Here is a 15,624-nt window from a genome sequence, read left to right on the forward strand (position 1 = left end):
CAATCATTAAATAAATCATTAGGACTTAAACCATTGCATCGGCTAAAATATGAGTCCTCTTATCCATAATATTGTCAACTTGTCTGAATCAGGAGAGAAATATGTGCAGATCAAACAAAAACAGTCCCAAACATTGCTAATCAAATATGTCTGTGGATTTTGATGCTAGAGAACAACAGGGGATGGACTTTTTCACTAGAGGAAGCATTATTATGGATTATGGACTGGTATTTTTTTTTACTAGAATTGATGGTTTAAAGTTAAAATGCCTTGATTGATTTGTTTCTTAAAAAACACAGCTTTTTGCTTCACATTACTTGTCAATTTCTGACGGTTTTATCAGCTGTTTGGACTCCCATTCTGACGGCACCCATTCACTGCAGAGGATACACTGGTAAGCAAGTGATGTAATGCTAAATTTCTCCAAATCTGTTCTGATAAACAAACAAACTCTACATCGTGCATGGTCAAAGGGTGAGTAAATTTTCATTTTTGGGTGAACTATTCCTTTAAATACCAGTAATAAACTCAATTGTACTTTATTAAAATGAACAAAGAGCTCTAAATTGCTGCCCTCAATGTGTCTCAGTAATACAGTAATAGCTGGCGACTCCACATCACGGCTGTTTGTGTTCTTAATGTCTGGCATCCCATAAAAGTATATCTGAAGGCCTTGTTTGGTGGCATTAGTAGCATCACCTCTGTGCTTCATGATTAAATTATAAAAGTGAGCAAAAAGGTTAGCAAAAACGTGTCAACTCTGGATTGAAGTTCATGCCAAAATAATTGATGTGGTTGTACGGACCAGGCAGAGCTCCAACTTAACTGAGCAGCTGCCTCAGAAACATTGATCTCGGTGTAATTTTAATGTGAGGTCTGCTGATATTAATAAAATAATGATGAAAAAATCAGCGATCTCCTCTCTATTATTTTAAAATGAAAATATTTACACTGTAAGGCATAAAGTAAAAAATATGACATCATTTTGCACTGCTTTTTTTGTTGAATTGATCCACTTTATTATTTTACATAAATATATTCATAAATGCACCAAGCACAAAACCATAATCTACTCTGCAAACTGTGTGATGAATGCTTTTATGGTGCAAATTCAAAGATGAATGCTTCCAGTGTATCTGTTGATTATAATGGGAGTGATTCACTTTTGATGTGTCACGACGCTCTGCTGGTATCTGCTCTAACTATACATTTTTGGTTGCCAAGCAACGTTGCTGCTGAGTGCATTAATACAGAATTAGACCATGCAGGTGCTTCAGGTTATATCAGATAATTTTACAATGATGTCAAATGTGGCTCATCCAGTCATATTTATAATCTATTACGGTTTTGATGTTGACAGAGATATTACTTATTGGACCAAAAGACAATTTACAATTTGCAACTAGACGGATGTACGGTTACTTCCTCTACAGTCAAAAATCTGGGTGTTATATTAGATAGCAACTTGTCTTTTGAAAATCATATTTCCCATGTTACAAAAACAGCATTCTTCCATCTTCCATTCTTCCATCTTAGAAACAAGTTACGAAATATGTTACCTGTTTCTGATGCAGAAAAGCTAGTTCATGCATTCATGACCTCTAGACTGGACTATTGTAATGCACTACTAGGTGGTTGTCCTGCATCTTCAATAAACAAGCTACAGGTGTTACATTGAGTGAAGCTGTTTTTGCACTTCAGCCAGGTTTATGCATTTGTTATGAATAATCTTATGTGTTGGTATGAGTCCATCCAATTCCAATGAAAAGAGAATAAAGCAAGAAAATAGGTACCTTTCATTTGTAAAATATTTAATTTAGTGAATCATTAAAAAAAACAAAAACAAAAAAACAAAGTTGATTTATAGCAAAATATTTCATATACAATTTCATATCATATCAAATCATGATATGATATGATTTTGTCTACTTGCCAAAAAAAAAAAAAAAAATAGAATGAAAAAAAATCCTGCTTTTTCAAATTTGAGTAGCTTTTAGCAATGGCAAATTAAACAACCTGAAACAATTGCAAAAAAATTGTTTTAATTATAATTCTTAAATTTTTGAAAATTAAAATACTAAACAAAATAAATGTCATACCTTAAATTTGATACTACAGTGTTGTACAAAATAATATCCATTAAAAATATTGCCACTTTTATTGGTGGGCGAATACACCCACAAAAAGACCATTTATATTGGTAAAGGATTTTATTGAAATAAAAAATGCATTAAACTCTCGTGCTCTGCTTGTTTGTTCATTTTTTTCCAAAAGCGGTTTCAGAACAGTTGCCAGAACTTTGTAATAATGAGTATACAAATAAAAATCTTTCCACACAGTGAATACATGTCTCTAATGCTGCAACAAAATGGCAAGGTCATGGTATTAGAAATAATTGCAGAGTTGTGAAGTGAATGACCACAACCAGCCGGCCATGAATCCACTAACCCCAATAGTAGTGTGGATCATTAACCCTGAGTCCCAGGATGCACTGAGAAATCCCCCATCAGTTTAATAGGATTCTATCAGGGTTAAAAAGAGAATCAACCTGCTGTTTGTAATTGTTTTAAATCCAGACTGTAGATCTCGGATTTCAGGACCATGGACAGCAACTCAATATTTCAGCACTGCAAATGTAAAATGTATATGTTGTCGTTGTTGAGAAAGATAAATACGTATACTCACCTGATCGGTTATTAGGGGACGTCCGGACTGGAGATACTGACGGAGTGCGTGAGGATGAGTACGGTCTCTGTCTGTCTCTCTCTATTGTTGAGGCCGAGCCAACAAAGTGATACTGTGAGCAGCCATCCTAGAAAAATAAAGAAAGAAACAGAGAAAAGTCTACAATAATGCATACATTAATTTGTTTTGTCTATTAGATGAGAGTGCACCACACAACATCCTTTTTTAGTATCAATGTACGCTACATTAGTCCACTGTTATCCTGTCAGTTTAGTTTAAGGCCTCCTAGTGTGGAGTCATTACAAAAATCAATGGGCAGATGGAGGTACAGAAATCAATGGACGAATGATCTGGAGTCAGTGGCTGTGGAGAAAGCCTGTTTGATGTGTGATTGAAGCAACCTGAAAGGCTGATGGAGGAGATAAACTAAAGCCATTGGCCACTGGCTCTATGACACGTCTCTGCGAACATCAATCAATGGGTCTGCTGAGTGTGCTGAGAGCATACAGTAATATACTGCATTATTGAAAAAGAGCAACTAAAGGCTGGAATACACTGTCTAAGTGGATTAAGTTGCCTGTATAAGATATTAAAGGCACAATATGTAAGACTGTTTTTTATTAAAATATCCAAAAACCACTAAAACTGTGTTATATATTTTGTTGACTTGTGTACTTACATTATACCCAAATGTTTCCAAGAATGTTTAAATCCAGAGAAATAAGCAATTTTAACTAGTGTAACGGACCGTGCCAATGATGTCATACACCCTAAATTTCTGGTTTTATTTTGTAGAAACCATGGAAACACCAAAGACGCTTTAATATGTTATGTGTTTTATTAGACAGGTGAGCAACTGTTTGGATACATGTATAGAAATGAAATCTCTGTTATATAGCTCACGCTGTATAGTCTTATGCTGTGTTCACACCATGTTGTAATTACGATAATTTCGAGATGACAGCACGTGACATTCTAATCGGAGATGTTCACGTACTTGCACTCAGAATTATGCATTTCTATGGCAACACTATCAACACCTAAACATAACACCTAAATGAATCTGAGGCGGTCAGGTGGTACAGTGGTCTAAGTTGTAGCTCTTAGAAAATTTCCAGTTTACAAGTTGTAATTATGAGTTCTACGAGGAAGCAAATGCTTTTTACAAGTTGGTATCTCGTAATTACGACATGGCGTGAATGCACCTTTATTGATTGAATCTCGTTTTCTTGATTTACTGCGAGTACCATGCTTTTACCATGCCTCGGAGAAAATACTATTTTGTCAAGTGGCTAACATTGCATAATTAGATACAGTTTTATTTGTAGTAACAGTAATAAAGCATCATACAATATATTTTAAAATTAATTGCATACCATTTAGCAAGCCATCCAGCATTTATTAATATGATATTCTAATATCGATGTAGCTTATTGCAGTGTGCAACAAGTGTCTCATAGCAGCTGCCGAGCGAACGCACAGAGTAGCACTATAACAGAACTTTCAACACAATCAAATGTATGTAGTATGATAAAACAGCACTGCTTTACCCAACATACACATGACCGGAATGAGAGGAAGCAGTCATCAAACTATGCATTTGTTTCTTTGTTTGTTTTGAATATTCGCCCTCTAGTGGTGAAAATTCCATATTGTGTCTTTAAGAGCATGTATCAGATTATAAATAAGTTCACTCTCTGAATAAATGATCAAATGATTCATACAGCTGATTAATGCGGACATTACTGCAGGGCATAGTACAAGCGTAAAACCACCAAAATCAGTAAAGATAAACAGTGAGAAAAAAATTTCATCCCATTACAAAACTTTAACATCTTACAAGGTCTTAGAATCGGTCAATAATGAAGATGAAGTTTTGTTAGCTAGATTTGTGCAAACAGGCTACTGATGTACAATGAGGAAACAAGGAGAACATCTGAAAACTTGCGGCCAACTGAACAAGCCCTCTAACAGGAACACAGAACACTACCCTTGACATCCCATTTGCCCCTCCGTGACATTCCTTTTGTTGGAAAGGTGAGGAATAGATCAAACAGTCGGTCCCTTCGACTCTGTGCAGTTCAAAGCTGCCCTACTTTCCCAGCATGGCAGGAGAAACCACCGCTCTCCACCTAATGTGCCTGTTGCAAATAATGACATTGGACAGGTATTTGAAGGCTCCAAGGGGCGTGAAGAGAGGCACGGAACAAGGAAAAAACGGTCCTTGTCGCCTGTCGACTAAAGACCTCTTCAGTAGGGGGAGTTTGTCATTTCCTTTTATTCACGCTGTTCTAAGTGTTACTTGAAATTTCAGGTTCAAACATGAGAAAGAAATTAAAACTTTTACTTTTATTCTCTATGATGATGGGCCTTTGGGCTGGCTGTGCAATAGAAGATACCAGTATGGATGGATACTTCTTTTGAAGACGTTTCCAATATTTGAAAACAATACTTTCAGGGAAGACTGAGTTTCAATGTGATTAAAGAATATTTTTGCGTTCATTACATGCCATAACTCCTTTCTTTCTTCTTGGTTAAATGGACTTTTGTGCTAAGTCAACTGCTCTTGAGGTGTAAAAATGGTGAATGTTAAATGCATGTGCGTCTTTTAAACCCAAAACCCTCAATTTATTCTGCTAATTCCAGTTGAATGCATGAAGCACCATTACAGGACTGATTCTGACTCAGACCAAGACTGAAAAGACCAAGCAGACCATGCAAAGATGAGTCATTTATGGCAACCTGCCTATCCGTGATTCCTCAATAACGCTGCTTAAGAGTCAGACAGAAAAAAAAACTTCTGGTGTGGAAATGTGCACAGAAGCAAGCCAATGGCAAGCGCTCATTATTATACTCCCAGAGGCAGATGGAGCCAGGAGCGTTGCTCTTGCTGAGTTGGCTCCCTTGGGTCGCTGAGGCAATTGACTTCCCTGATACTTCCTTGTGGAGAGTGTTGAGGAGGGATGACTGTGGAATTGCATCTCAGGAGGCTGCCAGGCTGAATGTAACACCTCTCAGCACAACATGTGTGAGGCTTTAGGCTCAAGATCAATGGCATAAGCAACTTCTCTCTTCTCTCAGGCAAGAACTTTACTTCATCTTAGACCGGCTCTACGTCATACTGAGTAAATCAAGCCAAGCGCTTCTGGGCTTTCTCACAAACACACACACCTTATTAGTAGATGGAGCTGGAAGCCGTCTGCACTTCAAAGATTTCTGTTTAAGCAGATCAACTGCTGTAACTTTATATGAATTAAATACATGTTATTATGCAAAATTATAAATATTTATGCATTATAGGCCAAAAACTTTTCAAAAAGCAATTTTCAAATGTTGCAAATAATCTGTTTACTGTACATCTGTACCTCCCTAGAGCATAAATGCAATGCACAAACTCAAACAATACATTTATGAAATGTATGAATCATTCAGGCTTATATATATATGGTATTTTGGCCCATTCCTCCATGCAGATCTCCTCTAGAGCAGTAATGTTTTGGGGCTGTCGCTGGGCAACACAGATTTTCAACTCCCTCCAAAGATTTTCTATGGGGTTGAGATCTGGAGACTGGCTAGGCCACTCCAGGACCTTGAAATGCTTCTTACGAAGCCACTCCTTCGTTGCCCGGGCGGTGTGTTTGGGATCATTGTCATGCTGAAAGACCCAGCCACGTTTCATCTTCAATGCCCTTGCTGATGGAAGGAGGTGTTCACTCAAAATCTCATGATACATGGCCCCATTCAATATATATATAAATTTAAATAAAAAATATCTATGAAATTATAAAAAAATACATAAAAAAAAGTAGGAAGAAAAAAAAGGAAAAGGAAACTAAAGAATACAGGACACACAGAACTACGATTATTAATAAAGACTGTTAAACTCCATAACACACAACTTCCTCCCATACTGGCTCGAAGCATCAAAACCAAAAGATCACAGATGCTTCCTGGGCACGAGGCCATTGTTCACAGCCTTGGGAGGTGTCTGACTTCCCAAACCTCTTGTTTTTGCTTTCCTTCCCTCTTGTCTTCCCTGTTCTCTCTTGGCTTCATCCATCACACCACCAAAAACACAAAGAATCGCGCCTCAGGTGGCCCGACTCATCCAATTGACACCTTTCATTTCAGCGGCGGGAGAGAAAGACACATCCACGTGGAACAACTGTCATTATGCACTCATGAGATGAGAGACGGGGCTCTGCAAATGTTAATAATAGCAATCTCTTTCTTGCTGCCCTTTGCTTAATACCATCCCCGGTGACATTTCCAGGGCTCAGCTGGGATGGAGGAAACAGGTTAGGTTGTGGGAGGTTTTAAAAATCTTTGCAAACCCAGCCTATATGGGGGCGCTCTATCCATAGAGCTCTATATCTCTAAAACCAATCTGAGAACGGTATATAATAAGTATTACTGTAGATTTAACGACTTCGGCCTCTCTGATGATGCATTTATAGCTCTGGCTGTCCTCCACATCCTTGACCTCATCACTTTATCTGCATCAGCTAAAGCAGCTGTTCAATAACCTGCCTCAAGGCGGCATACGAACACAACGCCACTGTGAACCTGTGAGCGCTGTGGTCTTTGTTCGATATTATTTATAGATATTTAGTCAGCTAGCATAATGGGAATCGGTGTTCTATCTAATTACTCTCTTTCATTATAATTGACACATGGTACCTTTTCGTCCAACCCTCTAAATATAAAAAAAAGACAGAGAGGGTAATTAATAGTATGTGCACATGAAATTAGAGCTTGTAATTCGACATTGGATTTGATGGTGACGAGCTTAGCGGGGTAAACTCACAAACATCCATAATTACATATCATTACAGACATTTTCAAACAAGCATTGTGAATTTGCCCAGCGCTGTGCTCTCTCTCTGACACAGTATGAGGAGGGGGCACCATTGTTTCCACAGACACACTTCTAAACTCATCTCAGCGGCGCAGGCAACCGGCTCTTGGCCTTTTCTCATCTCTAAAGGTCAGCATGGCATCCGTTGCCGTCTCCGTGGGCTGTAATTCTTCGACGCCTGCTCTGCAGAGCCAAGTGGACGAAACGACACATTATAGAGCTCGGTTCGTGACGTCCCTCACCACCCAGAGTCGTATCTGTCTGGACGGAGAGTGCTCAGCAAACGGGAACGGTGTGTTCTCGCAGCCTAGAGGCTTCTGGGACAGTGGTCTGTCACAACCCAAAATTTCCATTCTCATGCTCTTACTAGTAGTTCATTTGGGAACATTTTGGTTTGGTTTGACCTTGTTAATGTTTAAGTCTACTTTGGCTGCTCATTATCTGTGTTTGAATGTAATACGAGAGGTCTGTAAGGTCTGAGAGGTCATGTAAATAGGTTAATTCCTATTGCCCTTAATTAAATGGGGGAAGTCGTGGCCTAATGGTTAGAGAGTCGGACTCGTAACCCAAAGGTTGTGGGTTCGAGTGTACAGCGCTCTCTCCCACCTTCAATACCACGACTGAGCAAAAAACTCAGCAAAAAACAATGGCTGCCCACTGCTCTGGGTGTGTTCACGGTGTGTGTGTGTGTGTTCACTGCTGTGTTTGTGCACACTTTGGATGGGATAAATGCCCATAATTCTGAGTATGGGTCACCATACTTGGCCACATGTCCCTTTTTCATTTAACTTTAAATGTAATTTTATGAGCACATTGTCTATTTAATGCCCCTAAAAGCTAGCTAAAAATTTTGGCTTGGAAATTAAAATAAATCTGCTTTTCATTGCTGTTGCACAGAAATATGGCAACATTCATACAAGGTCTCCTCACATCAGTCTATTCACCATGCTGTTTAGACCATACAATACGTTCTGAATGCAGTCAGCGCTAGCCAAGGCCAAAGTTTGCCTCAATAATCTGCAAGGGAGACGTCTGAACAGATACACACAATAGTAAGTGCAACAAGCACTTATTGAATGGAAATATCTCTTCAGCCTGGCCGTTACTGCTCAATAGAGCATTCTTTGCTTGTCAGTGCGGATTAATGTTTTCAGTCGGCTACAAGGTGTTGTGCTGAATAAATAGTGGGTCGCACATCTTTGTCAGGGAGGAGGGGTACAAAACTCTCCAGTTTTCATTCTAAACTATTGTCTCTAAAAGTTCAAACAAAATGGTGTGGGAGTGGGAGATCAGTTATGTGATGTCGCACTCATGTGATGACATCACAGTCATGTGATGTCGATTAATGGCACACGTCATTATGTCCCCACGCGACGCCATCCGACATCCCCTCCGGAATTTCACGTATAAACATATAGTTCGTCTTCGTGATGATGCCATGTACAGTTTTGGGTGTTTAATTTTTAATTTTATGAAAGCTTCAAGTGCAGTTAATTATTTGTACGTGCATACAGACGATGGCGGTGTTGAAGTTCTTTTATTTGCCGTCAAACGGTTGAACACTGCCGTGTGTGTATCCTGTCGCAAAATGCAGCGAAAAGTCCTGCACGACGGTAATAATGTGATTAAGGTGTTTACATGTCTATACTGCACTTTATACTGCACTATACTGCACAGTAATGCGACTAAAATAGGAATACTCCACATGTCTTAATTCGATTTCATTCAGTTAGCATGCTAAATTAATTCCTCAGGTTGGGATGAATGAAGTGGGACACAGCTGTCATGAGTGGAAGCTGGTCTCCTACCTTCTTATAAAGGCTCCGGAGATCTCTGTACTGCCACATGCTACTGAGAACCTGAGATGCTGCCTTTACCACTTTAGGTGAGTGTCTGTGTGTGAGAGAGAGAGAAGAAAACAGACAAGTAGAGTCAACAGCAATAAATGGACATATGTTTCAACAGGCATTCATTATTATCTGTTAAAATTTGATACATTTTTAAGAGCATATCACTGGAAGATTTATTACAATAAGTAAATTATTTTATCTAATAATTATATTAAATGGTTGTATATTAAATCATATTTATATTATTGTTTATTTTCTTAATATGTAATTTATTTATTAAAAGGAATATTATTAAACAACATAAAAATAACAATAGCAATAAAATGAAAAGCAATTTATTAAAAAAAATTCTAATGCAATGAAAAAAAATTAACTACTTTATTTAACTAAAATTACACTACTATTCAAAAGTTTGGGGTCAGTAAGATTTTTTTTTCTCAGAGATTTATTTTACTTTTATTCATCAAAGAATCCTGTAAAAAAAAAAAGCATCACAATTTTTGCAAAAATATTAAGCAGCACAATTGTTTCAACATTGATAATAAGAAATGTTTCTTGAGCAGCAAGTCAGCATTTCAGAATGATTTCTGAAGGATCATGTGACAATGAAGACTGGAGTAATGATGCTGGACATTCAGCTTTACCATCACAGGAACAAATTACATTTCTGAATATAGTAAAATAGAAAACAGTTATTTTAAACTTGTTTTATTTTAAACTGCTTTTACTGTATTTTGATCAAAGTAAGCCCTGGTGAGCATTAGAGAAGAAAAAATCTTACCAACCCCAGACTTTAAAAGAAGTGTGCTTTTGATGTTTTGATGGATGATATCACAGAAAAATAATTTTTTGAATATACTTCGTGTTGTATGAACTGAACACACAAGCCTGAGTTACATCAATATAACAGTGACATCTAAAACAACACATTTTTTAGCAAACTAATGGTAAAATGTTTACAAAATATCCTAACTCTAAGATCAAAATGCCAATACCAAAATATAACAGAGGAAAATGAGAAACCAATCCTGATACACTGAGCTCAGAAAGCATTGGATGCCATGCGTTTTCTCTGCTTTCTGAGCAAACATCTCACACGGACAGCAGCTTTTGTTATGATTAACAATGCACTAACAAAAGAAACAATCTCTTGGTTCTCAAAAATGACACAAATTGTTTGACTTCAGCTGAATTGATAAAACAGCTGTGTGTTTTGTCTTCCGCTGAGCCGAGTCAATCCATTTCAGCTCAAAGGACACAATGGAACAGTTTACAATTGCCACCTGAAATGAAGTTAGAGGAAAATCTTTGCCGTCCTTGAGGGAACATGGCTTTAATAGAGGAAATGAATGCTGCTCATCCTTCATCATTTCCTCTCATAAATGGCAAAATGGATTCTTAGAGGTGGAGCTGTATGTTTGATTTGTCCCTCCCCTCATTTTTCAACATGGATTTTAACATGCTCAGATCTTGAGTTGAGTCAGGCACTATCTCAAATTAAACTCCCTTATTTGTTGATGTAAGGGCGCAAAGTCGGTCAGATTTGCTGTGAAGTTTGCATAAGTGCAGATTTCACAAATGGAAACCATAGAGTAAGCGAAAAGTTGTGTGCCAAATAGTATGTTTGGGAAAAAGTTTTAAATTACAGTAGATTTTTAATACATATATAAAAGCAGTTTCTGTATTTGTTGCTTTTTAAATAGCTTATTAAAAAAGTTATCCAGTCAAGAGCAGTGAGTTCATTATTTTGCTTTGTCATGCATGATGTGTTGAGAACATATCACAATCTGCACCAAATAAATCCACTTCAAATCAAAAAAGTCATCAAATCTGAGGCATATCACAACAAGCACGCTGGTTGCTGCCACATGCCAGGACTAAATCAACCGGTTGCATTTGGGCTATATCCAGACAAGCAAGCACCCGAGTGGCTTGTCCCTTTGATAACCTCTCAGCAGGAAACTGGAAGCAGCTGTCATCACCATATTGGCTCGAACGGGGCGGGCACAGTGTATGAATATCTGATGCGGATATAAAGCAGTCGCATGAAGTGTCAGTTTGATGAGGGTCAGACTAAAGTCTTTGACAGTGTCATCACTCACTGACTACGTTTACATGGACATCAGTAATCTAATTATTTACCTTATTCTAAATAAGCCAATATTATGATTATGATGTTTACATGAGTTGCTTTTAGAATATTCCTTTCATGTTCCCATTTTACATGTTATAGTACATAGTTCGATTAATGGCACACGTCATTATGTCCCCCACGCGACGCCCTCCAACGTCCCCTCTGGAATTTCACGTATAAACATAGTTCGTCTTCGTGACGATGCCATGTACAGTTTTGGGTGTTTCATTTTTAATTTTATGAAAGCTTCAAGTGCAGTTAATTATTTGTACGTGCATACAGACGATGGCGGTGTTGAAGCTCTTTTATTTGCCGTCAAACGGTTGAACACTGCCGTGTGTGTATCCTGTCGCAAAATGCAGCGATAAGTCCTGCACAACGGTAATAATGTGATTAAGGTGTTTACATGTCTATACTGCACTTCAGTAATGCGACTAAAATAGGAATACTCCACATGTCTTAATTCGATTTCTGTTTACTTCAAATATGACTTTAGCCGGATTAAGGTAATAAAAAATCTCTGTTTACATGGTAGATTCTTAATCATGGTATTGTGTTAATCGGATTAAAATCAGATTATTGTGGTCCATGTAAACGTACTCACTGTCAGGCTGCCTACACTTGCTGTTTCTAAGAGACTAAAGCAAGCAGCATATAGAAAGGCTTGATCAATAAATGATTATTATAAAATATGATTGGATGAAGCACATTTGAAACACCTGTTGCGTGTAATAACATGCCATGTATTGCAACTGAATATATCTATATTAATACACCAAATCTATAAATAGAGGGCACAATAAAAATAAATATAATAAATAAACAAGAAAATAAAAAAATAAATAAAATAGCAGTACATTTTAAATAAATTTTTTATTATACTATAACCCTCCTTATCAAACAACAAAATAAAATTTAAAAAAGATTGATTTTTATTTCAGAATGAGAAATGAACTTTATTTGGCAAATGTACACAAACCCAGGGAACAAAACAAAACGGTTCACTGTCAGGTTTAAATTACAGCAGTTTGCAATCTCATCAGGACCACTCTGTATATCTTCTGGTGATTCACAAAACCAAAATCAAGGCTGTTACACAGTGGTTTTTACCAAAGTTAAGGGAGTTTTCCCCCCCTGTATTGTAATGGCAGATAACACCCCTTAACTGTGTTAAAATCTTTGTTACATACAGCCTCTTGTGACATTTAGCTTTATTCTCAAGGATGCAGCAATACAAACATCAGCTCTTTTTGTCTATTATGGCAAAAGTGAATGTGTTCTACCTCCATGTTTGCTTTTCTTCATTACAGTTCAGCAAGCACTGAATAAGCGACTTGTGTCGGGTACATTGCTGATGTATATATGATTTAGCTGAACATCTGTAGACAATGTGGAAGCCTTGAAGTTCATGAAATGCTTATTGAGGTCTGACTCATAATGTTTATCTCATTGAAAAGGTGCTGGAATAAAAGTAGAACTGTGTAACTGAAAAATAAAATGTCTCCAAGAGCAATGCACAGTTTCTGGTGAACAAAATATCTGGCCAGCTCTCAGGGTCCATGAAAGCACAAGCAAAAACAAAGCCATGGCCTAGTGGTTAGCGCACACTTCAGGCCATTTTAGAGGTTAGTGATAAGATGAAAGCCTATTATAAAAAAGCAACTTACTTATCTCCTTTACTCCTAGCAATACCGATGAGCTTCTCAATGCCACCGGCGTCTCGTAAGGCCTTGGCGTTCTCCATGTTCTTGGTGATGACCTCGTGTAGGGCGCAGCATATAGCCGTAACGGTGTCATCGCACATGGTTTTACCCGCTGTGCTGTTTGCCGTACCCCCGCTGCTTCCGCTAGCATTGCTCCCACCCGGGAGCCGGTGCACCAGGTCTCGCATGGCATACTTACCTAGACAAAAAGGAAAAAATAGACAGAAAGAGCATATGAGAATACGGTGATTAGCACTGGAATAATTATGATAGTCAGGATGAAATTTTTCAGTCAGTATGACTATTGTGCTACAATTTATTCTTAATCTAGAGTATAATAATGCAGGAGCTGCAACAATTCAAGAGTGTCAGATGTGTCGGTTTAAACATCGCTGGATTTCTATGGAGGGGGTGTTATCCTGACTGCAGCGTGGATATATGACTCATGCTACTTGAACAAAGGAAAGAAAATATGAGAAAGTGTGAAAACTCTGACATTAAAAGAACAGCAGGGGATGTGTAATTTAAATTGACTTGGCAACACTCAACAGCACTGAAAAAAGAACTTGACCAGTGGGAGAAACAATATGATTCTTGAGTTTATGTGTTTGTGAAGGTGAAACATGAGACAAATTTATGTCATAACACACTAAGAGATATTAACAGGCAATCACAAGCGCAATGATCGCTACAGGATGTTGAGTGCTCTTTCCTCGCCCAGTGGTGTAAGGTACACCCCCCATGGCGTTATGAGCCAATTATATTATGGTTAAATTTGCCAAGAGAGGTTTTAGTCCACATAGAAGCCATTTCAAAGTGGCAAATATAATGTTTGCTTACACAGGCTTTTAATGTTATATAAAGGAGGACCACAGCAATTTACCCTGGAATAACAACCATCTGAAACAACGGCATTGATCCACATGCACAGAGGACAGGAAACAAGACAGGCCTATGTGAGATAACCTTATGGTTAAATGTTAAGATTAAGTAATAAATAATCATATTGTCACACTGTGAGATATAAAGTCACATTATGAGATATTAAGCCTCATTATGAGACAGAAATTCAAACGGTGAGATTTAAAGCCACATAATGAGATAGTAGGCCACACTGTGAGATATAGTCACATTATGAGATATGAAGTCATATTTTAAGATTTTAAGCCACACTGTGAGATATAGTCACATTATGAGATATTATGCCACACTGTGAGATATAAATTTAAATTGTGATGTATACATTTAAATAATGAGATACAGTCACATCGTGAGATAAAAAGCCATATGACATATAGTCCCACTGGGAAATAGTAAGTGACATTATGAGATATTAAGCCACACTTTGAGATATAAGAAGTCCCACTGTGAGACATGATTACACATTATGAGATATTAAGCCACACTCTAAGATATAAAGTCACATTCTGAGATATGAAGCCACATTGGGAGATATAAAGACACATTGTGACTTTGTGTTATATGCTAGAAATCTTAAAAGGAATAAAGAGAAATAGTATTTAAGAGAAGACTAAATCTCCTACATACAATTAACACCATTATAACAGCTTGTACATTATTTCATCACTTGTAGGCAGGGCCTGCTTATGATTTTTCAATGCTGCTTTGACAAGTTCCTTCCACAGACCTGCAAAGGGCCAGTGAAGGGACTGTAGAAGTTCTTGCATTACCGTGATCTCAACAACAGAAATACTGGTACTGCCATGTCAAAATAGGGCATTATATATTTGTTGTTTGCACGTAAGAAAATCTAAGGTCTAGAAATGCCTACCATGCACACATTTAGTTCTGCTTTGGATAAATGTAAATAGCTTCAAGGAAGCCCACTAGCAAAGATGGCAAGTGTCTACAATTTTCATTTTGTTGTTGTTTTGCAGCTCCAGAGAATTTTTACATTTAAATGCAAACAAAACATGAAATGCTAATATGTGGACATCTGTATTAATGATAAAACTGGTGTATGAACACAAGACTACAAGATATTTCTGTGAAATAGCCATGCAATTTCAAGAACAACAAGAAACTAGTTTGCAATAGAGTATTTTCCAGATTTCATGCGGCCACTTTAATCATCCAAGCGCTCCAATATTTTGACCTTTGAAACGCAGAAATTTTTCTCCTTCTAGCACCCTATTATTCTATCACAGAAGCACACAGCTAATGAAATTAATCTAAGGCTGTTCAATTCTTTCCGCTAATTCCAAATGGTCTCAGAAGGAGAAACACAGACATCATTTTCTACATGAAGCATACTGCAGAAGGGCTCCGTTTTACCACCAATAAGCTTCCAGTTAATTGGTGCCTTCTTATCTTGTACCCACAGGCAAAATCGTTTGTCTTGCGTGAGCTGACAATATGGAGGCAGTCCAATGA

General features: G+C 37.6%; 1 protein-coding gene across 3 annotated transcripts in view; it reads right to left on the reverse strand.

Annotated features, from left to right (window-relative positions):
* LOC107584984 (catenin delta-2-like) overlaps positions 1-15,624 on the reverse strand; it is a 92,625-nt gene that overhangs the window by 11,373 nt on the left and 65,628 nt on the right. For all 3 annotated transcript variants that reach the window (XM_016271787.1, XM_016271786.1, XM_016271788.1), the window contains 3 exons: positions 13,195-13,429; positions 9,352-9,436; positions 2,686-2,812 (listed from right to left, as the gene is read on the reverse strand). In XM_016271787.1, coding sequence (XP_016127273.1) covers positions 2,686-2,812; positions 9,352-9,436; positions 13,195-13,429 — 447 coding nt within the window. The remainder of the gene's footprint in view (positions 1-2,685; positions 2,813-9,351; positions 9,437-13,194; positions 13,430-15,624) is intronic.

This window comes from Sinocyclocheilus grahami, unplaced genomic scaffold (assembly GCF_001515645.1).
Source record: "Sinocyclocheilus grahami isolate Dianchi unplaced genomic scaffold, SAMN03320097.WGS_v1.1 scaffold65.1, whole genome shotgun sequence".
Lineage (NCBI taxonomy): Eukaryota > Metazoa > Chordata > Actinopteri > Cypriniformes > Cyprinidae > Sinocyclocheilus > Sinocyclocheilus grahami.